Source organism: Carcharodon carcharias, chromosome 12, assembly GCF_017639515.1.
Source record: "Carcharodon carcharias isolate sCarCar2 chromosome 12, sCarCar2.pri, whole genome shotgun sequence".
NCBI classification, from domain to species: Eukaryota; Metazoa; Chordata; class Chondrichthyes; order Lamniformes; family Lamnidae; genus Carcharodon; species Carcharodon carcharias.
In genome coordinates this window covers 64,818,120-64,845,262 of record NC_054478.1, presented here as the reverse complement: position 1 = coordinate 64,845,262, position 27,143 = coordinate 64,818,120, and the positions used below count along the sequence as shown (strand labels likewise).

General features: G+C 42.7%; 1 protein-coding gene across 8 annotated transcripts in view; it reads right to left on the bottom strand.

The window, feature by feature from the left end:
- The window catches only part of LOC121284762 (RNA-binding motif, single-stranded-interacting protein 1-like), a 293,402-nt gene that overhangs the window by 210,829 nt on the left and 55,430 nt on the right, over window positions 1-27,143 (bottom strand). For all 8 annotated transcript variants that reach the window (XM_041200341.1, XM_041200347.1, XM_041200342.1 and 5 more), the window contains one exon: window positions 23,870-24,039. In XM_041200341.1, the coding sequence (XP_041056275.1) occupies window positions 23,870-24,039 (170 nt within the window). The remainder of the gene's footprint in view (window positions 1-23,869; window positions 24,040-27,143) is intronic.

Sequence of the window (27,143 nt, the reverse complement as noted above, 5' to 3'; positions counted from 1 at the left end):
AGTAGAGCTGGATAGAGGGCCAGTGATAGGTGGAGATAGCCAAAAGATGTCATAGACAAAAGGACAAAAGAGGTGTTGAAGGTGGTGATATTATCTAAGGAATGCGCTAATTAAGGGTAGAAAGCAGGCCAAGCAAGGTACAGATAGCCCTAGTGGGGGGTGGGGTGAAGGGAAGGGATCGAAATAGGCTGAAAGGTAGAGATAAAACAATGACGGAAATACTTTTAAAAATAATGCAAATAGGTGGGAAAAGAAAAATCTATATAAATTATTGGGAAAAAGAGGGGGGAATTGGAAAGGGGGTGGGGATGGAGGAGAGAGTTCATGACCTAAAGTTGTTTAACTCAATATTCAGTCTGGAAGGCTGTAAAGTGCCTGGTCGGAAGATGAGGTGCTGTTCCTCCAATTTGCGTTGAGCTTCACTGGAACAATGTAGCAGGCCAAGGACAGACATGTGGGCGTGAGAGCAGGGTGGAGTATTGAAATGGCAAGTGACAGGGAGGTCTGGGTCATGCTTGCGGACAGACCGAAGGTGTTCTGCAAAGCGTTCACCCAGTCTGCGTTTGGTCTCTCCAATGTAGAGGAAACCGCATTGGGAGCAACAAATGCAGTAGACTAAACTGAGGGAAGTGCAAGTGAAATGCTGCTTCACTTGAAAGGAGTGTTTGGGCCCTTGGACACTAATGGTGCAGCTCACCCCACTGCCAAGGTAGAGTGTTATTGCCATTCTCCGCCAGCAATGCATAATAATTTCCACCTCCATCAGAAGAATTCAAAATTCCTTCAGCTTTTGCTTACTACAGAGCTTCCTCCTCAAACATTAAGTTATAATGTTAACCAAGCCATAATATATGCCACAGGGATCCCAGCCAATAAGAATCTGTCACATGTCTAAACCTCTTTATGACAGGGTTAAGAGTAGAGTTTTTCACTACGTTTTTAAAGGTTTGGGAGCAAAGATGAATAGGAAAATATTCCACACCAAAATAATAATTGGAATTATTCCAAGAGAGACACAGGATGCTTTCCCAGCAGGAGGGAAAAGAAACCAGAGGAGACGGTGGTGTAGTGGTATTGTCACTGGACTAGTAATCCAGAGACCCAGGGTAATGCTCTGGGGGGTTCAAATCCCACTTTGACCAATGGTGAAATTTGAATTCAAGAAAAATCTGGAATTAAAAGTCTGATGAAACCATTGCCGATTGCATAAAAAAATTTATCTGGTTCACTGATGCCCTTTAGGGAAGGAAATCTGCTGTCTTTACTTGGTCTGGCTCTTAAATGGCCTAAAAAGAGTGAAACTAGACAGTCCAAAATTGGGAGAGCTGTCTCAGCTGACATTGTCTTTAGGTATGGTTTCATGAGTATAACTATGTCCCAAGCCTGACCATCACCATCATTATGTCCTTTCTCACCAGCAGGACAGGGCCAGCAGAGGTGGCAGCACATTGGTATAGAGAGTCAGGAGGGAGTTGCCCTAGGAGCCTTCAACAGTGACTCTGGACTCCATGAAGTCTCACGGCATTAGGTCAAAAATGGGCAAGGAAACCTCCTGCTGTTTACCACACACCATCTCCTCAGCTGATGAATGAGTACATGTTAAACACCACTTGGAGGAAGCATGGAGGCAAGGTCGCAGAATGTACTTTCGGTGGGGGACTTCAATGAATACAGACCAAGCTGGCCAAGTCCTGCTAGGCTAGGCCTGTGGCAGGAGGGGAGGGAACAACATACTTGGATTCATCCTTAACAACTTGCCTACCACAGATGCATCTGTCCATGACAGTATCAGAAGGAGTGACCACCGAAGTTCCAGTTTCACATCAAGGATACCTTCTATTGTGCAGTGTGGTACTGCCACATGCTAAATGCAAACATATTTTGAATTGATCAAGCAACTCAAGACTGGGCAACCATGAGGCACTGTGGGCCATCAGCAGCAGAATTGTACTCGATCATAATCTATAGCCTAATGGCCTGGTATATCCTCCATTCTACCATTACCATTAAGCAAGGGGATTAACCCTGCTTCAAAGAAGAGTGCAGGAGGGCATGTTAAGAGCAGCACCAGGCATACCTAAAAATGCAGTGTCAACCTGGTGAAGTTAATACACAAAACCACTTGCGTGCCAAACAGCATAAACAGCAAATGATAGTCAGAGCTAAGTGATTCCACAACCAACGGATCAGATCCAAGCTCTGCAGTCCTGCTACATCCAGTCATGAATGATGGTGGACGATTAAAAAACTCATTATAGGAGCGGCTCACAAATATCCCTATCCTCAATAAATGGAGGAGCCCAGCACATCAGTGCAAAAGATAAGGCTGAGGCATTTGCAACAATCTTCAGCTTGAAGTGCCAAGTGGATGATCCATCTAGGCTTCCTCGATGTCCCCAGCATCACGAATGCCAATATTCAGCCAATTCGATTCACTTCATATGATATCAAGAAATTTTGGGTGTACCTACACCACATGGACTGCAGCAGTTCAAGGTGGCAGCTCACCAACACCTTCTCAAGGGCAACTGGGAAGGGCAATAAATGCTGGTCCAGTGAACAAAGACCACATCTCATGAACGAATAACAAAAAAGAAATGACTGAAAGCACTGGATACTACAAAGGCTATGGGCTCCGAAAACATTCCGGCAACAGTTCTGGAGCACAAGTCTTCAGTACCTGCTGTGCCCCCACCAAGCTTTTCCAGTACAGCTACAACATTGGCATCTACCCGGCTATGTGGAAAATTGCCCAGGTATGGCCCATACACAAAACGTAGGACAAATCTAACGAGGCTTATTACTTCCCCAGTCTACTCCCAAGTGTCAGGAAATGATGCAAGAGGTCATCAACAGTGCTATCAAGCAGCACTTGCTTAGAAATAACCTGCTCACTGACGCCCAGTTTGGTGTCTGCCAGGGTCTCACAGCTCCTGACCTCATTATAGCCTTGATTCAAAACAAGGACAAAAAGAGCTGAACTCCAGAGGTGAGGCGAGAGTGACTGCTCTTCACCTCAAGGCAGCAGCTGACCGAGTATGGCATCAAGGAGCCCCAGTAACACTGGAGTCCATGGGAATCAGGGGGAAAACTCTCCGCTGGTTGGAATCATACCTAGCACAAAGGAAGATGGTTGTGATCGGTGGAGATCAATCATCTCAATTCCAGGACATCAGCAGAAGAGTTCCTCAGGGTAGTTTACTAGCCCAACCATCTTCAGCTGCTTCATCAAAGACCTTCCTTCCATCGTAAGGTCAGAAGTGGGGATGTTCACATAGCATCATTCACGACTCCTCAGATACTGAAGCAGTCCATGTCCAAATGCAGCAAGACCTGGACAATATTCAGACTTGGGCTGACAAGTGGCAAGTAACATTCATGCCACACAAGTGCCAGTCAATGACCATCTCCAACAAGGGAGAATTAACCATGACCCCTTGACATTCAATGGCAATACCATTGCTGAATAGCCCACTATCGACATCTTAGGGATTACCAATGACCAGAAGTTGAACTGGACAAGCCATATAAATATTGTGGCTACAAGAACAGGTCAGAGGCTAGGAATCCTATGGCGAATAACTCATCTCCTGACCCTTCCCAAAGCCTGTCCACCATCTACAAGGAACAAGTCAGGGGTTTGATGAAATACTCTCCACTTACCTGGATGAGTGCAGCTCCCACAAAATTGAAGAAGCTAGACACAATCCAGGACAAAGCAACCCCTTCCACAAACATTCACTCCCTCTACCACCAACGCACAGTAGCAGCAGTATGTACCATCTCCACGATGCACTGCAGAAACTCACCAAATCTCCTTAGGCAGCACCTTGCATACCCACAACCACTATCTTCTAGAAGGACAAGGACAGCAGATAGATGGGAACACCACCACCTGGAAGTTCCCCTCTAAGCCACTTACCATCCTGACCTGGAAATATATCGCTGTTCCTTCACTGTCACTGGGTCAAAATCCTGGAAATCCCTCCCTAACAACACTGTGGGTGTATCTACACCATATGGATTGCAGCGATTCAAGGCGGCAGCTCACCACCACCTTCTCAAGGGCAATTAGGGATAGGCAATAAATGTTTGCCTAGCCAGTGACACTCACAACCTCTTAATGAATAAAACAAAAAAACACTCTTGCTTCCCCCTAGTTAATCATAAGATGCCACCAGATGTGTGGCACTAAATGAGCTAACTACTCTCTCAGTTCAGAGTATAATGCTGCAGCTGTAGCAGAGATGGGGGAGGGAGGGAGTGGGCTGTCACAAGTAACAAATTATCTTAGCAACATGACAGCAAAAATGGCAAATATTCACTTTGATAAGGGCATGTCTGAAAATTGTTATCTAGCTTTAACCTCTGCCCTCAAAACATTGAATCAAAAATGGCAAGGGGGATGGGAGAAGATGGAGGAGCGAGTTTGAAAGGTGACATGCATCATTTTTCAAATTTGATCTTGACCACACCAGTTTGTGGGTCAGTGAGAGCCCTCAAAGTGGGAAGAGGGTCTTTTTTGGTGGATGGAGTTCATGGTCAGCACAAGTGGCCGATTAAAGGGACGCCTTAATAATTATGAGGCAACTGGATGTCAACCATGGGCGGAGAAGAAAAGAGTTGACGTTTCGAGTCCTCATGACCCTTCGACAGAACTTGAGTTCGAGTCCAAGAAAGAGTTGAAATAGAAGCTGGTTTAAGGTGTGTGTGTGTGTGTGTGTGTGTGTGTGTGTGTGTGTGTGTGTGTGTGTGTGTGTGTGTGTGTGTGTGTGTGTGGGGAAGAGAGAGAAAGAGAGAGGAGATGGTGTGGTTGTAGGGACAAACAAGCAGTGATAGAAGCAGATCATCAAAAGATGTCACAAACAATAGAACAAAAGAACACATAGGTGTTAAAGTTGGTGATATTATCTAAACGAATATGCTAATTAAGAATGGATGGTAGGGCACTCAAGGTATAGCTCTAGTGGGGGTGGGGAGAGCATAAAAGATTTTAAAATATTTAAAAATAATGGAAATAGGTGGGAAAAGAAAAATCTATATAATTTATTGCAAAAAAAAGGAAGGGGGAAACAGAAAGGGGGTGGGGATGCAAGAGGGAGCTCAAGACCTAAAGTTGTTGAATTCGATATTCAGTCCGGAAGGCTGTAAAGAGCCTAGTCGGAAGATGAGGTGTTGCTCCTCCAGTTTGCGTTGGGCTTCACTGGAACAATGCAGCAAGCCAAGGACAGACATGTGGGCAAGAGAGCAGGGTGGAGTGTTAAAATGGCAAGCGACAGGGAGGTTTGGGTCATTCTTGCGGACAGACCGCAGGTGTTCTGCAAAGCGGTCGCCCAGTTACATTTGGTCTCTCCAATGTAGAGGAGACCACATTGGGAGCAACGAATGCAGTAGACTAAGTTGGGGGAAATGCAAGTGAAATGCTGCTTCACTTGAAAGGAGCGTTTGGGCCCTTGGACGGTGAGGAGAGAGGAAGTGAAGGGGCAGGTGTTGCATCTTTTGCGTGGGCATGGGGTGGTGCCATAGGAGGGGGTTGAGGAGTAGGGGTGATGGAGGAGTGGACCAGGGTGTCCCGGAGGGAGCGATCCCTACGGAATGCCGATGGGGGGGTGAAGGGAAGATGTGTTTGGTGGTGGTGGTGGTATCATACTGGAGTTGGCGGAAATGGCGGAGGATGATCCTTTGAATGCGGAGGTTGGTGGGGTGATAAGTGAGGACAAGAGGGTTCCCTATCATGGTTCTGGGAGGGAGAGGAAGGTGTGAGGGCGGATGCGCGGGAGATGGGCCGGACACTGTTGAGGGCCTTGTGGAAAACCTCAGTTAAGGAAGAAGGAGGATATGTCAGAGGAACTGTTTTTGAAAGTGGCATCATCAGAACAGATGCGACGGAGGCGAAGGAACTGAGAGAATGGGATGGAGTCCTTACAGGAAGCGGGGTGTGAGGAGCTGTAATTGAGGTAGCTGTGGGAGTCAGTAGGCTTATAAGGGATATTGGTAGACAGTCTATCACCAGAAATTGAGACAGAGGGTTCAAGGAAGTCAAAGGAAGTGTCAGATGGACCACGTGAAAATGCCGGAGGGGTGGAAATTGGAAGCAAAATTAATAAATTTTTCCAGGTCCCGACGAGAGCATGAAGCAGCACCGAAGTAATCATCGATGTACCGGAGAAAGCGTTATGGGAGGGGGCCGGAGTAGGACTGGAACAAGGAATGTTCCACATACCCCATAAAGAGACAGGCATAGCTGGGGCCCATGCGGGTACCCATAGCCACAACTTATATTTGGTGGAAGTGAGAGGGTTTAAGGATGCCTGGCCAGGTGAGGAACGGCAGGCTGTAGATCATTCAAGAGTTGTACTTTTACATTTATAAAGCTGATTCAGATTTAATTAATAATTTGGCATTGGTTGGTTCTTCTTTCAGCTTTTCCGAAGTTACATGGGGTCACCACAATGCTGGTTGATCACCTTCATATCAACCACCATTTTTGGATTTGGCAAGTGGTTTTACAACTGGATGCCATTCCTGCCATTAACCCTCCCAAGTTATCCAGACTGGGGACCAGCACTAATACATGGTGGCTTGCTTGCACGCACCAAGGGGTGGGTTCTTTCGTAGCCAACAAGTCCTGAATTGGGACTTGAACCCAGGGCCTTCCAGGTCAGAGGCAGGAGAGCTACCTGCTGAGCCACTCCAGTTCCCTACTTAATAACTTTGCATTAATCATATTAATTCATACAAAAAAAAGATTTTAAACCTCTCAAACATCACAGACCTAAAAAAAAAATCCAACAAAAATGGAAAAAAAGAATACTGGATTTGGACAGGTGAGTAGAATGGCAGACATGATGCACACTTAAGTGGACGTAGAAGGAAACTTGATTATAATAACATGACAGAAAACTCAACTGAGAAAAAAGGATCTGAGAGAACAAAGGGGAAGAAAAATCAATCCTAAAGGACCAGAAGCAGCAGTGTGACAAAATCCAGTTATCGGCAAGTGAGAACCACTATCACACTGAGGGTCTCAGTCAGATTAATCCCTGAACCTATATCAAAAACAGGTTATCTGATTATTAATTACCTCATTGTAGTGCCTCAATTAGTTGCATTTACTACATTAGAAGAATGACTAAAGTTACTTTAGCAGTTGTAAAGCACTTTGACAGATGTTAGAGTTGTGAATGGAGGCATAAGTGTAAGTTTGTTATTTCTGTAGAAGGCTGCAGAGTTGACAAAAGTCAGGCAGGTATCACTGTTGAAAGCAGTCTTAATATGGAAGCAAAATGCTACAGATGCTGGAAATCTGAAATAAAAATAAAATGCTAGAAATACTCAGTAGGTCAGGCAGTATCCTTGGAGAGAAACAGAGTTAATGTTTCAGGTCGAGGATAATCCTTCATCAGAACACAATCTCAATATGGAATTCAGCTTTAAATTGAAAAATGAACATAACAGAGGCACAAGCCTTGATAGCAGGGCATGGGAATCTGGCTGGCAGGAGAAGATCTCTGATCAGGGCCCTATTAGAGTAGTGGTTGGACCTCTTTGGAAGCTTGTATTCCAAATCATTTTAAGGCATGGCTTGCAAGTGAAATATCATTTTTTTTTTTAAACCTTTCCACTTCTACTAGCCTTAAGAAGTCTTTCACACTCTTGAACAACAACTGGCCTTTATATAGTACCTATAACGTAATTAAACATCCCAAAGAGTTTCATTGGACCATTATAAAGCAAAATTTGACACAAAACCACATAAGGTGATATAAAGACAGATGGTCCAAAACTTGGCAAAAGAGGTAGGTTTTAAGGAGTGTCTTAAGAGGAAGAAAAAGAGGTAGAGAGCCAGAGAGGTTTAGAAAGAGAATTCCAGAACTTGGGCCCTAGGCAGCTGCAAACAGCCACCAATGGTGAGGCAACTAAAATTGGGAATGCGGATTTAGCCCAGAATTAGATGAGTGCAGATTTCTCAGAGTTATGTGGCTGGAGGAGATTACAGAGATAGTGAGGGGCAAGGTCACGTAGAGATTTGAAAACAAAGATGAGAATTTTAAAAACAAAGGCATTAGTTGTTTGGGAGCCAACATAGGTCAACAAGAAAAGAGCTGATAAATGAAGGGGGGCTTGGGGTAACCAAGAACACAGGCAGTGTTTCGAATGACCTCAAGTTTACAAAAGGGTAGAATACGGGAGGCCAGCCAGACGTGCACCAGAACAATCAAATCTAGAGGTAACAAAGGCGTGAATGAAGGTTTCAGTAGCAGATTAGATGAGGCAGGAGCGAAGTTACAGAGGTGGAAATAAGTGGTCTTAGTAACTTGTTCAACTATATATACATGCCATCACTAGCAGTTTGGTTTAGTCTCAGACAGTTGTCAGAGAGAGAGGTGGAGTTGATGGCTAGGGTAGGGAGTTTGGAGCAGGGAGCAAAGACAATGGCTGGGATATTCCATGCCCTCTGGTATCGGGCATGATTGATGGCATGAGCAGACAATATGGTGTAATCGGTTTCACGATGGCATGAAAACACTTTACGATCATCCGCCGATGGCAGGCCGTTTCCTGCCGTCAGACGTTGGGAACCTCATTGTAATAGATCTGCATATCATTATTAGGCCAGTCTGCCGGAATCATTTCTCCCCGCCCCGTCCCTGCTGGATAGTCTACCCACATCAGCAGGAAAACACAGCGATATGTTTCACATTGGTACATAAGCAACATGCACCTGGCAGGCTGCACTTCACTTGGGACTTCAAGGTTTGTTTGCCTGCCTTGCTTTGGTCACCACTCGCAGTCATCAGCACCAGGCTTCACAGACAGCACCACATTACTTTTAGTCGGGGCTCACAGCAGGTCTCTACCTACCAGATTAACCATAGGTGGGTGGCTTCACAATGGCTGCAGGGCCAAGGCTTGCTTGGCTAAGAGAAGTGGCCTCAGGCAAGCGAAGAGGCTACAGGATGAGAGCTGTACTGGGGAAGGAGGGTAACCCAGAGAGTGTGTAGGAGCACATATTGATTGTGCAAGTGGCCTCAAGGTAGTGAGGGTTGAGGAGGCAGGCAATCTCCAGAGGAGATGAGCCAGTGAGAGTACATGAGAGAGAATGGGTGGTGATGTCCCTTCAGCTGGCAGTGAGTGAGATGTCAGTGAATGTGTGATGGGCTTAAGTGAGAGAGTTTAGAGTGATGAGCTAGTTGCCACACCCTGGCTGCACTGATGAGATCATTTATCCTCTAGCTGCATTGGATGGCCAACCTCTTCTGTGCAGAACTGGCACTGATCACCACTGCCACCGCTTCCCAAGCCTGATAGGATGGGCAGTGACTAGCGGACAGAGCAGGGGTAGAAGACATCACAGCAGGCCACCAGTGTTCATAAAGGCATTCCAATGACGCGTCACTAAGCCGGAGGGCTGCAGTCTTTTTGCCTTTCGGGGACAGCTTCCTCGCATTAGGCCTGGGCTGGAAACAGTGTGCGCGCATGTCTGGACTTTAAATATGGCACCTGGCATGATGAAGTAGCAAGGTGATGGCATGGCAGGAAAATGAGTGCCCACCATTGAAATGGCATGTTCCCCAGGAATGCATAATTAATGCGGCGGGTTTGGGACAAAACGGCCTGAAAACCTGCCATTGCGGCTGGTGGGTAAAACATCACTTTACCCACCTGCTACTGCACTTAGAGCAAGTCTAGGACGATTCTGCCCAATAGCTTCAGTCTTCCCAATATTTAGTTCTGGGAAATTTATGCTCATTCAATACTTGAGTCAGAAAAAGTAGCCTGATAATTTAGCCATAGTGGAAGAGTCGAGAAAGATGATGGTGAAGTAGGGCTAGGTGTAATCATTATACATGTGAAAACCAATGCTGTGCTTTCGGATGATGTCACCAAGAGCAACATGTCAATGAGAAGTTGGAGGAGCCAGGGGCAGATCCTTGGGGGGGACACCAAAAGCAATGGAGCGGAAAAGAAGCCATTGCAAGTGATACTCCGGCTACAATTAGACAGGTAAGAAAGGAACCATTCTCTACCCTTCAACAACTGCAGATACTAACTTGGTGCAAGGGAAATGCACCAATGAGTGGAGTGTAAATTTTCACCCCATGAAGGTAGAAGAAACCAACGTAGCCAGAAATTTTGCCCCAGAAGGAAAGAAACGTGTGTTTTTCTCCAAAATCAATGACAAAGTGCGAGACCACAAAGCCAACAAAAGTTCTCTCCCCAAAGTTGTATGGGGGAGAGTGAGCAGGCTGGCAAAAAGGACAACAAACAGCAGTCAGAAGGGTGTGACACTAACAATAGCAGCAGCAGATTTTAAAGGAGAACCAATCTGACAGTCCCAGAACAGCCAAACCAAAACCAATGCCAAAGGTGAAAGACCAACAAACATCATCAAAAGTCACCAGCTCAATGAAACAAGCAGGACAGCAGCACAAGTGGCAAATGAACAAATGCTCAAAGTCAACACTAAGAATATTTCATGTGGTTGGTAATGTGACACCATCTTGTCTTCAGTTAATTAAAAACATGGAGACCAGGTTTTAGTTCTTAATAGCCAAAGGGAGACAAAGAATCAAAAAATAAGCAATGTAGAGAGACTGTTTCAGTAAGACAGATATTTACAACATTTTCTCTCTTTTAACATCACCAGAAAACAATTGTGTCAATTAATACATTGTGCATTTTATGATATTTTGCCCGTCATTATAAAACAATGGTTTCCTGATCCTGGAAAATGCTACAGGAGATCTGCTAGTATACACCTGTAATTTTGCAAATTAGAGATACACTATTTACAAGTTGTTAATTCCTTTTGTATGGTGTTTGCTACTACAAATTACAAGTACTGTGCTGTGTTTGAAGACCAACCAAAGCAATCTGGTTTTGAGGTATTTTTCTTGAACATTGTATTTTCTTTCATTTCTCTCCTCTTGCTGAAGTACAGTTCCAATGGTGCCAGTGGTGCTCCAGCCATTTTTCATGCATTATCCTGGTCAACTGAATGGACCAAAACTTTAGCATTGAATTGAATGCTAGTTATATATCCTACTCAATTTTTCTTTCCCTTGACTTCAGTGATTGAACTGATACCTCCCATCTTCCATCCATGCCATGGTTGAAAGTTACTTCTAATAAATGTTAGCATGCTACTTCATCATGCATGCCATCATATCTCTTGTGACCTGGCTCTCATCTGACATCTTGCAAGCAAGAGTCAATGGATAGCGATGGAGTGTAAAAAGGGCAGCTGATTATCTGCCCCTCTCCTGAGTAAAGAGGTACACAGACCCAAAATATGACTTGATCCTCCCTGTCCACCTACCCACCAACTACAACTGACGCCAATTGGGGGAAGTTGGGCCTGCAACTTCCTCGTCTGTATTGCTGCGTGCTACACAACCGCAAAACACACTGAGTTCATCTTCACTACTATACTAGACCAGAAGTTTTTTTCCCCAAATCATTTCCACAATTTTTCTTATTTGATCCTATTTTTGTACTTTTAATGCAAGATTTGCGTAGCTTTAACGATCTATTTTCTACATCTGCTGCTGTACTCAAACGTAGTTTTATGCTGCCCATTTTTCAGGTCCTTGTTTCTTCATTTGTGAGCCTTTGTTCTTTTATCACTACTTTCACACACACAGCTGAAATACTGAATGACCGAATCAGGAAAGAGGACACAAGGAAGAGGCAGAAAGCGTCACCGCATGAAAAGCAGGTAGCAGTACAGAAAATCTGATCAACCCAGTGACAGATCTTTATGCCAGGTTCTGGTGTTAAGACAAAAGCGCAAAACTCAATAAGGAAATACTGGAAATAGTAGTGACAAAGAGAAATAGTGACAAAGAGAAATAGAAACCATCGATCCCAGTTTAATATGTGGAAGACAAGAAACTGGATCTATCCAGATATGAGGGGAAACAGACTAAAAACAGGTAAGATAACAAAAAAAACACTTCTGAAAAATAGATCTGAGCTACTTTGTTATTTTGCGAGTAATCCAAATAGATACAGCAGAAAAGTTCACTTTGTTACTCATGCCATTTAAGTCTTCTAGAATTGAAACTTCCTACCCAAAATGCTACTGAATATTACCAAAATCTGTTACTTTATTATGATCTTGTTAGAAATTTAAAAGCTAACTTTGCATAACATGACCACAGTGCAGGTTACAAGGACTATTTGTGGGAAAGTAGCAAGTAACTCACCTGTCAAATCAGGAGAAAATACTAAGGGAAATTTTTATACTTTTTACAGCAGAGCATGGCAGAAAAATTGAGCAAAATTGGTTCTGACAGTGAAGCAAAACAAAGAGGGAAAAAAGAGACTGCTTGACAAAACTATGAAAAACAGACAAGAAAAACAAGGAGCATCAGGGAGAGAGGGTAGAGTCTACAATATATATAAATTATTTATTTATGCCATTAACACCAGTTACAGCAACTGATTATGTACACACCATGTGAAGTTTATTATTACAATTGAATTTGAAGCGAAATTACACTACGCCTTGAAAGAGAAGAGTTGACTGAGCATAAATAGATGATTTAATAAAGTCCTAGTAGCACAACTACAAAATGCATTTACATATTGTTTATAACGTTGAGATTATTTTTCCAAGATGATTCATAAGAGGCTCCGTGCCTCAGGGAGATTAATTTCATTATCAAAAATTGAAAAAACAATATTCAGACATGTCCCCACATGAGCTGTGACATGTGAAAGAATTTCAATAAAAAATTTTATTTAATTTATAAACCCTTCATGAAACCTCATTCCGCCCATGGATGAGGTTTCATGAGAAATGCGAAGGCCGCCTGGGCTCTTCACCTGCCTGCTGACCTTAAGGCTGGACAGGCAGTCCAGACAGTTTAATTTGTTGTTAGATGGCCTTAATAGGCCTTTGACAGATCGGCAGGCACGCAGCCGACTGCAGTGTGTACCCACCAAACTGAAGATCAGAATGATGCGCGGTGACGTCGGGATGCACACCCATCACTGTGCGCTATTTTACTTGTCAGCGCGTGGGGCCCGCCCCTGCGTGCCGACCAGAAGATTCAGGCCATAATTAATAGAAGCAGGACTAAGCCATTCAGCACTTTGAGCCTTTTCCACCATTAAGATCATGGATGATCTTCTACCTGAACTTCAGCCTTCCTGCCATATTATTATATCCTTTGATTCCATTAGTGTCCAAAAATCTGAGCACTGTCATAGAATCAAAAATGACACAGGAGGAGGATATTCAGCCCATTGAGTCCATGCCAGCTCTCCAGAGCAATCCAGTCAGTCCCATTCCCCCAATCTATCACTGTAGGCCTGAAAGCTAATTTCCTTCAAGTGCTCATTCAATTTCCTTTTGTGATCACTGATTTTCTCTGCATACATCACCCTTGCAGGCAATGTTCTGTCGAAGGGTCATGAGGACTCGAAACGTCAACTCTTTTCTTCTCCGCCGATGCTGCCAGACCTGCTGAGTTTTTCCAGGTAATTCTGTTTTCGTTTTTGTTTTGGATTTCCAGCATCCGCAGTTTTTTTGTTTTTATATCAATCATTAAAACTTGCTGTGTAAAAAAGCTCTAAATCTGTGTCCCCTAGACATTGTACCGTCAGCTAATGGGAATAACTTTTCTTTGTCTACCCTATCTAAACCTGCTACATCTAGTATTCCTTTATCACATCTCCCCTCAATCACCTTTGCTCAAAGGAGAATCACCCCAGCATCTGCTATCTATCTGCCCTTTCTGCGAGCCTACGACCTGTTGCATTTGATTGGTATCATTCTCACTTTTTGCCACAAGACTAAGTTTCATAACACCGGCAAATTTTGAATTTTACTCTGTATCCAATATTCAAGTGATAAATATATATAGAAAAAAGTGTTCCTAGCACTGAACCTTGGGGAGCACCATCATCTTCCAATCAGAAAAACAGACATTTACAATAATATAAAAAGTAAAATATGCGAATGCTGGAAATCTGAAATAAAAATAATAAATGCTGGAAAAACTCAGCAGGTCTGACAGCATCTGTGGAGAGAGAAACAGAATTAATGTTGATTTTTGACCCTTCTTCGGAGCTAAAGAGAAGTAGAAATTGATGAAATTCATACTGTTTAAAAGGGAGGTAGAGCAGGTGAAGCTGGATAGAAGGCCAGCAATAGGTGGGGGGTTAAGGAGAGACTGACAAAGGTGTCATGGACAAAAAGACAAAGGGAGTTTTAATGGTAGTGGTAAGGGCTAAAGGAGGTGCTGATAGTGGCGTTAAAGTAAGAAAGCAGAATGCTTTAATTGCAGAATAAGGGTAAGCACTTTGTGAAAGAACAACATGGAACAAGTAACAGATGGCCCTTTTGGGGACAGTTTGAGGGGAAGGGGTGGTGGTTGGGTAAAAAGGTTGGAAACATGGTTAAAAAAAGGGGATAAAACAATTAATAAAAATGAAAATAAGTGGATAAAAAATATTTTTTTTTTTAAAAAAGGGTGAGGATAAAAGGAGAGAGTTCATGGTCTGAAGTTGTTGAACTCAATGTTAAGTCCAGAAGGCTGATAAGTGCCTAATCGGAAGATGAGGTGCAGTTCCTCCAGTTTGCATTGGGCTTCACTGGAACATTGCTGCAGGCCAAGGATGGACATGCGGGCTTGAGAGCAGGATGGTGGCAAGTGACATGAAGGTCTGGGTCATGCTACCATCAAGAAGGCCAAGAGCAGCAAATTGATGGGAACGCTACCACCTGGAAGTTCCCCTCCAAGTCATTCATGATCCTGACGCTGGGTCAAAATCCTAGAGCTCCTTTCCTAACAGCACTGTGGGTGTACCTATACCACATGGGCTGCTGCGGTTCAAGAAGGCAGCTCACCACCAACTTCTTGAGCTCAACTAGAGATGGGCAATGAATGCTGGCCCAGACATCGAGGCCCACATCCTGTGAATGGCTGCTGCGGTTCAAGAAGGCAGCTCACTACCACCTTCTTGAGGGCAACTACAGATGGGCAATAAATGCTGGCACAGCCATCGAGGCCCACATCCTGTGAATGAATAAAAAAGACTGAAGGTGTTCTGCAAAGCAGTCACCCAGTCTGTGTTTGGTCTCCCCACTGTAAAGGAGACCGCATTGGGAGCAGTGAATGCAGCAGACCAAATTGAAGGAGGTGCTAATGAAGTGCTGCTTCACCAGAAAGGAGTGTTTGGGCCCTTGGGCAGTGAGGAGGGAGGAGGTAAAGGGAAAGGTGTTGCACATTCTGTGATTGCATGGGAGGTGCCATTGGAAGGGGATAAGGTGTTAGGAGGGATGGAGGAATGGACCAGGATGTCCCAGAGGGAACAGTCCCCACAGAATGCTGACAGTGGGGTGAGAGAAAGATGTGCTTGGTGGTGGCATCATGCTGGAGTTGGCCGAAATGGTGGAAGATAATCGTTTGAATGTAGAGGCTGGTGGGGTGAAAAGCGAGGGCAAGGGGGACCCTAAGATGACTTGTTCTCTGCCCTCAAGTATTCATCCAAGCTTACTCCGACCCTCCTATTCCATGAGCCACAATTTTGTTCACCTTACTTTTAAGTAGTACTTTGTTTTTCCTCAAAATCCATACAGACAACATCCATTACATCCACTTTGAAAATTAACCAGGCAATGACATGGATAATAAGACCATAGGTTATAGGGGCAGAGGTAGGCCATTCAGCCCATCAAGTCTGTTCTGCCATTCAATGAGATCATGATTCATCTGATAATCCTCAACTCCACTTTCTTGTCTTTTCCCCATTACCCTCATTTCCCTTACTGATTAAAAATCAGTCTATCGTGGCCTGGAATATATTTAATGGCCAAGCCTCTATAGCCCTCTGCAGTAAAGAATTTCACAGGTTCACTACCCTCAGAAGAAATTCCTCCTCATCTGAGATTATGCCCTCTGGCCCTAGACTCTCCCACAAGGGAGAAACAACCTCTCAGCATCTATCCTGTCAAGCCCCTTAAGAATCTTGTATGTTTCAATAAGTTCGCCTCTCATTCTTCTAAACTCCAAATGAGTATAAGCCCAACCTACTCAACCTCTCCTCATAAGAAAATTCCTCCATGTCTGGGGTCAACCTATTGAACCTTCTCTGGACTGCCTCCAATGCCAGTATATATTTCCTTAGATAAGGGGGGCCAAAATTGTTCACAGTATCTAGGTGTGGTCTAAGTAGTGCCTTGTATAGTTTCAGCAAGACTTCCCTATTTTTATACTCAATTCCCTTTGAGATAAAGACCAACATTCCATTTGCTTTCCCTATTACCTGCTGAACTTGTATGTTAGTTTTTTGGGATTCATGCACGAGGACTCCCAAATCCCTCTGTGCTGTGGCTTTCTGCAGTCTTTCTCTAATTAATTCTTTAATTAATATTCAGCTCCTCTATTCTTCCTGCCAAAATGCATAACCTCACATTTTCCCAAGATAAAAGCAAAATACTGCAGATGCTGGAAATCTGGAACAAAAACAAAAATTGCTGGAAAACTTCAGCAGGTCTGACAGCATCTGTGTAGATAAAGACAGAGTAAACATTTCGAATCCAAATGACTCTTCTTCAGAACTGAAGAGTCATACGGACTCAAAACATTAACTGTCTTTCCCTCCACAGATGCTGTCAGACCTGCTGAGTTTTTCCAGCAATTTTTGTTTGTCTCACATTTTCCCACATTATATTCCATCTGCCAAGTTTTTTTGCAGTCACTGAACATGTCCATATCCCTCTGTAGACTCGTGTGTCATCTTCACCACTTGCCTTCCCGCCTATCTTTGTGTCATCTGCAAACTTGGGGATAGTACATTCACTTCCCTCATCTAAGTCAATATATATTGTAAATAATTGAGACCCCAGCACTGATCCCTGCAGCACTCCACTATTTCCAGATTGCCATCCTGAAAATTCCCCCTCATCCCAACTCTATCCTCTATTAGTTAGCCAATCCTCTATCCATGCTAATATGCTACACCCAACACCATGGGCTCTTATTGTATTAAGTAGCCTCTTGTGCAGTATCTTACCAAACACCTTTTGGCAATCCAAATATATTACATCTAATGGTTCCCTTTATCTATGCTGCTGGTTACCTCCTCAAAGAATTTTAATAAATTTGTCAGGCATGATTTCCCCCTTCAAGCTGACACTGCTTGATTATATTATGCATTTCTAAAGGCTCTGCTATAACATAATATAATAATCTCCTTTATAATAGACTCCAACATTTTCCCAATGACAAGATGTTAAGCTAACTGGCCTATAGTTTCCTGTTTTTTTTTTTTGTCTCCCTCCCTTTTTGAATAAGGGTGTTACATTGGCATTTTCCAATCTTCTAAAACTTTTCCAGAATCTTAGGATTCTTTGAAGATTACTACCAGTGCATCCACTATTTCTGCAGCTACTTTCTTTAATATCCTAGGATGCAACCCATCAGGTACAGGGGACTTAATGGCCTTTAGCCCAATTAATTTCCCTAGTACTTTTTCTCTAGTGACAGTTATTGTATTTATTTCCTCCACCCCTTTTGCCCCTTGATCATTTAGTATTTCTGGGACACTATTCATGTTTTCTACTGTGAAGACTGGTGCAAAGTATTTATTCAACTCCTCTGCCACATCCTGTTTGCCCATTATTTTCCCAGCCTCATTCTCTGGGGGGGCCTATGTTCATTTTGGCCTCTCTCTTCCTTTTTATTTAAAGAAGCTCTTACTGTTCATTTTTATATTACTTGCTAGTTTACCCTCAGTTTATTTTCTTCCTCTATTATTTTTATGGTCATCTTTTGTTGGTTTTTAAAACTTTCCGAATCCTCTGGATTACCACTAATCCTTGCCACAATGTATGTTTTTTTCCCCCAGTTTGATACCATCCTTAACTTCCTTGGTTAACCATTGCTGCCTTATCCCCTCCTTAGAATCCTTCTTTCTCACTGGGATATATCTTTGTTGAGAGTCATGAATTATTTTCTTAAACATCTGCTATTGTTCAACCACCATCTTTTCTGCTAAACTTCTTTCCCAGTCCACTCTAGCCAACTCTGGGCCTCATTCCTTTGTAATTACCCTTATTTAAGTTTAGCACAGTTGTTTCCGACCCACGTTTCTCATTCTCAAACTGAATGCTAAGTTCTACCATGTTATGATCAGTGTTTCCTAGAGGATCTTTTACTCAGAGATCATTTATTAAACCTGCTTCATTACACATTACCAGATCCAATATAGCCTGATCTCTGGTTGGATCCACAACATATTCTTCCAGGAAACTGTCCAGAATACACTGAAGCCTTGCTCGTGGCTACCTCTGCCAATTTGATTCTCCCAATCTACATGAAGATTAAAGTCACCCATGATTAAAGTACTGCCTTTTAAACATGTACTTATTATCTCCTGATTTATTCTCTGTCCTACAGTATAGCTGTTAAGGGGTCTATAGACTATTCCTACCAGTGTCTTCTTCCCCTTGTTATTTCTTACCTCCACTCATATGGATTATACACCTTTCAATCCAAGATCATTTCTAGCTATTGTACTTATTTCATCTCGTACTAACAAAGCTACCCCGCCACCATTTCCTTCCTGTCTGTCCTTTCAAAAAAATTACATACTCCTGAATATTTAGTTCCCAGCTTTGATCTCCTTGTAACCACGTCTTCATAATGGCTATAAGATCATATCCATTAACCTCTATTTGTGCCATTAATTCATTTATTTTGTTCCGAATACACTGTGCATTTAAGTAAAGAGCCATTACTTTTGACTTTTTACCATTTTTCCCCCTTTGAGCCTACTTATTGCTTTTTTTTTTTTACATTTCTCTCTTCCTGTCACACACTGGGTATCAATACCTAAATAGCTGCCCTGCAATGCTGCCGTATCCTTTTGCTTTGTTAGCCTACATATCACCTCTCCAGAACCCTACCCATCCCCCACAATTTCGGTTAAAGCCCTCTCTACAACCCTAGCTATTCAATTCACCAGGGCACTGGTCCAAGCAAAGCCTATTCTACCAGAACAGCTCCCTTCTACCCCAGTACTGATGCCACTGTCCCAAGAACTGAAACCTATTCCTCCCACACCAATCTTTGAGGCACACATTTAGCTCATTGACTTTATGGAGTGGGGTGGCAATACTGTTTAGGGAAAACTTTGTAAAGATGCTGATAAGAGATGTACTTGAGGGGGAATGGACAGAATCCATTTGGTGAAAGTTGAGAACCAAAAAGGCATGATTGCCCCACCTAGCGTTATTCTATAGGCCTAGTCAAATTTTGGTTCCAAATTACCCTAGCTAGATTCCCCCATCCCATTGAAGTTGGCCCTCTTCCAAATTAGAAGCTGGTCCTTCCTCTTCTCCATTACTAGTTTAAACCTTATGATAAAGCTGATTACTCTTACGCAAGTGTTTTCCCACAGACATTCGGTCCACCTCATTCACCAGCATCTGACATAGCAATGCCTCCTTTATAGTTGGGCCGCAATCATACTGATCAAGGAAGTTGTTCCGAATACATTTCAGAAATTTCCTCCCGCTCCTTTTCCTTTGCTGTAACATTAATTATCCAACTACCATTATGATAAAGTCCCAATTTCACCACTGTGTAACTCTCCACATCTGTGATTTCCATGCAGATTTTCTCCTCTATTTCATTCTGACTAGTCCTATAGAATAACCCCAGGTGGGGCAATTATGCCTTTTTGGTTCTCAACTTTCACCAAATGGATTCTGTCCATTCCCCCTCAAGTACATCTCTTGTCAGCATCTTTACAAAGTTTTCCCTAAACAGTATTGCCACCCCACCTCCATTTTTTCACTCCCCATCTTTTCTGAACACTTTGCATCTCTGAATATGAAACACCCTGCTCACCATTTTAAAGTAATGTTTTCATCACTGCTATATCATAATCCTCCATGACTATTTGTGCTTATAGCTCACCAAACTCATTTGTGACACCATATTTACAAACATATCTTTGTATTTCTCATAGTCCTTCTTAGTCTGTTCCTAATTAATATACTACTTCAGTCTCTAGTACAATCCTACATTCTCACCTGATGCACCTTATTCATCTTTCCTACTTCTATATGCTAGTATAGGCCTCCTGCCAATTTAGCTGAAACCCTCCTCAACTGCACGAGTGAACCTGCAAAGACATTGGTCCCAGTCCTGCTGAGATGCAACCCATCCCTTCCGAATCAGAGTCTCGTGCCCCAGAACTGGTCCCAATGCCCCAAGAATATGAAGCCCTTGCTCCAGACCTACACTGATCCTCCCTATCTTCCTATTTCTACCCTCATTGTCAAGAGGAACTGGGAGTAATCCAGAGATTTCTAAATTTTGAGATCCCACATTTTAACTTCCTCCTTAGCTCCTGAAAGTTGAACCATAGTAGCTCAATACCTGCCCTCTCTATCATTGGTACCAACTGGCTCACTTGCCCCTGCAGAATATTCTGCACTCTCGCACTAATGTCCTTTACCCCGGCATGAGGAGGGACTCACAATGATGGTAACAGAAATGCAACCCCCCCCGCAACACTTATGGAATCTCCCATAATGGCCTGTGCAGCACCTTGCCTATTGGTGTCATGGTCTGGGCTGCAATCCTTTAACTTGTCACTTCCAGCACTCTCCAGTGCTGAGTACCAGTTTGAGTGTGGCAAACACCCAAAGAGATATCTACTTCCTGCCTCTTCCTACTCTTCCGGATGACCACCCATCCTGAACTCTGCCTGTGAAGTGGCCACCTCCCGGAACATATGATCCAGGAAACTCTCAGCTTCCCTGATACTCCACAAGAGACTCCAGCTTGATAGCCCTGAGCTCAAGTAGCTAGAGACACTTCCTGCAAGCATGGCCACCCATGAGCTCAAACCCAGGCACTTTTACAAGTCTGATTTCTAGGAATTCTGGACTTGCATCTAGCATTTTTAGTGAATTTTCCATCAATACTGCTGTCCTGGTTGAGGTTTAAAACTTGGTCTGTTTTGCTTTGCTTACCAGTGGTTAACCCTGTATCGGTTTCACAGATAGTCCCCTTGTAGTCTCCACAAGTGTTGTCTGCTTTGGGGTAGGTTTCTCTTCCCTTCCTCTTTTATTTTGGGAATGGGCTTTCCCCAAACCTGTTGCACGTTCTCTGGAACACTACTACCCCCGAGTGGACTTTCAGCCTCCTGCTGTACCCCCGTGGCTCTTCAATCAAGTGGGCCATCACCCTCACTTTTCCTTGGTCTAGTTGGGAAACTTCCCCAGTCCCCATTTAAATTTACCATGAAGGTGTCTGCTAAACAGATCACTGGCTCTCTTCTTTCATCCGTTTTAGCCTTTACAGACCTCTTATACTTCTGCTGGCCTGACTTCTGCACTTTTAACTTCAAATAGCTATTCCTTAGCTACTGTGACTCTCTCAGATTCTATCCTGACCCGTTTCACTTCCACTAGCCTGGCTTCAGCCTTGTTAAATTCAAGTAGCTCTCCCCTAGCCACTCCAACCCTCAGGGGTTCTATCATCCCCTGCAGGGCTTCCAAAGCCCTCTCAGTTCCCTGCACTTCAACAAATTCCTGCTGGCTTTTTCTAGCCTTTTAAGCCTCCCTAGAGAGGAGGAGAATTTTTCTCTTTCAGAGGGTTATACAATTTTGGAACTCTGCCTCAGAAGGCAGTGGAGGCAGGATTATTGAATATTTTTAAAGTGGAGCTAGATAGATTCCCTTGGGAATGTGGAATTTGAAACAAACAGATCAACCTTGATTTTACTGAATGGTGGAATAGGCTCGAGGGGCCAAGTGGCCTACTTCTGCTCCTATTTTGTATACTCATGTTTGTAGACTGTCCCTGGCTTTTCGGGAGTACTATTTTCCAGCCTGCCCCTGCTGTCTCTACCCCACTATGCTGTTCATGTAGTCTTATCTCCCTTTCTAGCTGACTTCTTTGGAAAGCTTCCTCTCTCTTCCTCTAATATTCAGAGTTCTAACTCTATTAATCTTGGTTCTAGCTGTATTTCCACCAAAACTATTTTATCTTTTTCACTTCTGAGGTTTACAATCCAAATCTTTGGTGACCGGTTTTAATAATTCAAATCTCATGGCTTTTGGGTGACTAACTCCAACTCCTTAGCTACTCTTTAATTCCTCAGAGGACAGACCTTTTAAATTCTCAAAAGTAATTTCCATCTGTTCTAAAGAAGGCGCTGGCATCAAATATGGTTGTCCTGTTAGTACAGTAGCACTGTACACAAGAAAGCCTGGACTAGACTTTTTAAATTTATGAATTAATTTAATTTAGTTCCCACTTCTAATTGCTCTCATTGTCTGAGAATTCAAATCCTGGATGTTAGCTTCTGAATTTCTGTTGTGGCCACGTGAGGAGGGATAAAAATATGACTCCCAGATTCTACCATTCCAATTCTGACCATAACATGACTTTTAATGAATTTAGAAGGGTGAAGGCATTTACTCACGGTCTACGCTTAACCAATTCGAGAATTGAGACTTCAAACTGCTGCTGCTGTATACTTATTCAATGCTCAAGCCACCTAAAGGGGCCTAAAATGTTAATCACCATTAGATTCAATGTTGCTTGCTGACATCACCTAAGCATCTCAAATTTGAATTTGAGACCTGAAATTGTCCATGGAGCCTCAACAATGACCCGATGTTGCAGCAATAATGCCAGTGAAACACAGTCAGCAACTTCTGGAGCCCACACATGTGCACACAAGTGTGGAAATCCAGAAATTGCTGTCAGTGATTCTACGCTTCATTTGTGACACCCCAAACAAAGGGAAATCTCTGAATTCACAGGAGCTTCTAATTTTTGCTGTTAGTCTTGCTGTAAAAATTCTTGAAGTTGCATCTTGTTGAATGAGATACAATTGCATTTTTAATGGCATCTAACTTCATAACTGCTAAACATCTTCACTAGTCCTCAGAAGCTAATTTTATATTTCTGGAATTTCCAATGTCTCCATAATGATTAAAAAAATAAAACGTGGGCTTTTCTTATGTTTGCTTATCTTTATTTTAGCTTCTATCTTAATCCAATCATATTCATTTAATTTACTAACTGATAATATCCTTCACTTTTAAAAAGTTAAGTGTTTTTAATTTCCTGTTTTATTGAGTGCGATTGGTTGCTTACCTGTTTGCTAACATCACTGCAGCTGCATGCCAAAATATCCCCTTGAACTGCTGTCAGATTTAACTGCCTTCAAGAACCGGGAAAACCATACCACAAAGATCATTTGATCACTGGGGGGCAGCTTTCTTCGAGGTCAACTTGGCTGCTAACCACAAAATATGTTTAAAGATCAAATTTATCCTACAGGATAGAAGATTTTAAAAAGAGAAGGACTTTTTTTTTTTAAATATTCAAAAACTTCACCCTAAAGTCATTATCTTTTAAGTAAGATGTGGTCACTGAAAAAGCATGTTTACTTCCTTAATATTTTATAATGGTTTAAGATCAGTCCAACAAGTCAACCTGTGTGCAAAAGGAGACAAATTCAGTTTTAATTCTTCAGTATCAATTGACTGCTGTGATTTTTTTTTGTTTTAATACAGACTCTAAATTCTAATCCATTGAAATCAAATTATTTAGTGAAACCATTCTGCATCTTGATAAATTTGAGCTCCAAAGCACTAAGCACAGTCTAAATGACATACACAGCTAAAGCAAAAGCATATCTCTTGTATTGCAAACTAAACCCAAATGCTGTAATTTGAGTCAGTTCTAGTAAATACAAACTCGTTAGTGCAATTATACAGATTTAGAATATGAAAAAAACTATTCCAATAATGCCAAAAGTAAGTTGGACAAAGAAAAAAAATGTAAATGGCTGCTTAGAATAGGATGTTTGGAGTACTTACGGCTGGCAGAGTTTCACCAGATCTTGGTCAGTAGTGCCTGGTGGCAGTCCTCTGATGTAAAGGTTTGTTTTACTGAGCTGTTCCCAACCTGTATTATTGCTGCCACTACTGTTGCTGTTGGTGAGGGGACTTGGTGGGGCCATTGGATGGGAGGTAGGTGCACAGGGTTGCTGTAAAAGATAATATATCCTGTATTGAACTTTATTCCTAGGTTGTTTATTATACTTAATAGGCAGATAGCATACTTGTAATAATATGCTCAACATAGGATCTCAATCGCTGAATATCACAAGGATTATTAGTGAACAATGCTGCATGCATGAATGACAACATATCGAAAACATAGAACCTATTGCATGTACTCATGACTGATAGCACAAAACCCAGAAGCATATATTGAAAATAATAGAGATAAATATTTTCCAGTCCTATGATTATAAATGCCTTGAACTGCATTCACACAAGTTACAATATTTAATTACTCCTCACATCCGGTGGTGTCAATCTAATTATAAAGCTAAAGATGACAGTGTGCAGGAACAGGCATTTCTTCTGGAAAATATGAACGACTGTTTGCTGCCAACGCCATACATGCACAGTTTGACTCAGTTCTGTTATTAAGAGGGATGACCAAGACCAAAGACGGTGCTGCTCAAATCATCACAGCTGGACAGCTGAGTCATGCAGTGAGCGTTAATTAAAATTTCTTCCTTGTTGACTCACTGGGCTCAAGTCAGGAACACCTTCACATTTTTAAATTCAAAGAGTCAGGTCACCAGCGAGCTGCAAAAATAGTTTCTTTTTCCATATCGGTCTAAGTTTTCCTTTAAAAAGTAAAAGCACCTGAAGCACTGAGGCAAAAATGTTGCTTTATTTCAATGAGTTGCAAGTGAAGCTTGTAGAAAAAAATGCCAATAAGGCAAACTCGTGACCAATGATTCAGCTTTTTAGTCCTCATCTGCAGAACAGCTTTTTATTCTTTCCCCTTACACGGGAGAACAGGTTGAGCAGGAGTGGGAAGTTGGGGGTGAGGAGGAAGGGAATAGGTTATGAGAAGATGGGGTCCCCATAAACACTGCCCAACACTCCCCATGCCTACCAACACTTCCTGGGAAATGCTGAAAATTTTGAAATTCATGCATATGCACTCTGATGTCACCATGCTCATGCAGCCCTGCACAGACCTTAAGTATGCATGCGCAGAAGTCTGCATTAGTGTGGAGTTATAATAGAAGGTTGTGCAGAGTGGACTGACATCTTGCGTTGGAAGGAGACACTGAATATGAACACAATGCTAAATTCTCTGAGCATGTCTGCTGTCACTCCCCAATCCTGACAAAGTTGCCCCTCCCCTCCAAAGATATGCTCAACTGTTCTGTCCTGGGCTTCCTCCTGCTTGTGCAATGAGTGTGAGGGAAGACTATTGGAAGGACAAATAATCCTAACTGGTCTCAGTCTAAATAATTGATCTGATCTATTTTCACTCTAGGCAAGACAACCAGCAGATTTCCACAATTCTTATGACATGAACACAAAGTAAATTAGAACATCCAGAAAAGGAGCTGTGCAAGGGCATATTGGAGATGAACTTTGAAATGGCAGAAACAAGGTCTGACAGGACTTTCAGATTTGATTTCTTCATGTGTGGATTTTCGTGTCACTTCAACAGATGTGTTCAGCAAAAAAAAGTTTACAGTCTAATTTGATGTAGTTTGATGTGTGAAGTTAGATCAAGTCTCAATTTGTAAAACCAATTGCTAACACTGCATATAAAGCCAGTGTTGGAGGGATGGGTGGAGGAGGCAGTGGGTTTGCACAGCGTTTGCTTGGGAACCAAGCAAAAGACACCATTTTTTCAAGGCAGCCATATTTATACAGAACTTTCCACAGACCTTCCGATTTGCTATGTTAAAAGCCTTGATCAGGTCAATGATCAACATACAGAAGTCCTTATCCTGTTCGCAGGACTTTTGAATCTGACATGCTGCAAAGATCACGTCTACTGTTCTACATGGAAGCCAGAGTGATTCTGGATACACACAAGTCAATTAGGTGAGTGACAATTCAATTAAGAATAACCCTTGCAAGAACTTTTCCTGCTCTTGAAAGAAGTAATATTCCATGATGATTGTCACAAATGAATTTGCTCTTTTTCCGCTTGCAGAGATGAGTTATGGAGGCATCTTTATAGTCTTGGGGCACAGCACCCTGGTTCCACATTACAGAGAAGAAACTAGAGACTTTCCCAACCATGCGAGTTCCTCTATACTTGAATATTTCAGCTGCAGACCATCAGCTCCCAGCGACTTGCCCATAGAAAGCTGCTTTATGACCTTTGTGACTTCTGCTTGAGAAGGATGGAGAGCAAACTCTTCCAGGGTGTGGTGCTGTGGAAGTGACTCAAATGGTAGAATTGGACACTATGGATTGTTGGTTTAGGAAATTGCTGAAACGCTTTGTCCAATGACAGAGAAACACACGTCTATTTGTTTGGAGTTGATTGCCATTTGCCGAGGACGATGGGTATCAGATCATTGGCTTTGGGGCCATAGATTGATCGCAGACCTGTGTGCAGAGCCTTCAAGTCATTTTTAATCAGCAGCTGCTTGAAGCTTATCAGCCTCATTTCCCCACCATCAGTTTTTCATCTCTCAGTTTGACCTGCAGCATGTGCTTTGTGTGATGGTATCTGGCATTCGGTGCTGGTAATTTCTTGTCAGATGTGCAAGATCTGTGAGCGTCAGGCAAACTTCTAGACAAAGTGCTTATGTCTTGGACATTATCGAACGGGCCTTGGTGCTTCCGTTTAATGAATCCTAGGACTTCAGATGCTGTGCTGTAAGTAACATACTTTAACTTTTTCCAAGAATCTTCAATGGCAGCATTGTCCTCCAGGATATCAGCAATTCCTGTGGCTAGTTTGTGTTCCAGTTCTTGTCTCTTGGCCAGGTCTTTAAGAACAGTTAAATCAAGCTTACTTCATGACTTGACTCTGCGCTAAAATGTCTTTGATTTTATCTTTAAAGACAATACTCCAGACAAGCCAATGGTCAAACCAGCATTCTGCATCTCTAAGGGAGTGGGTAAAGCGCACACCCTTGAGATCGCTCTGTCATACACTAACAGTCCAACATGTGCCAGTATTGTCTGCTTGCTGGAAGTCTTGTTTTTGTGATGGTTAGATCAAGTTCTCTGCACTGAGAAGTTGGCCATTGGAGTTTGCTCTACCAATACCATGGTGTCCTAGTACTCCTCTCATAGAAGCTAGGAGGAG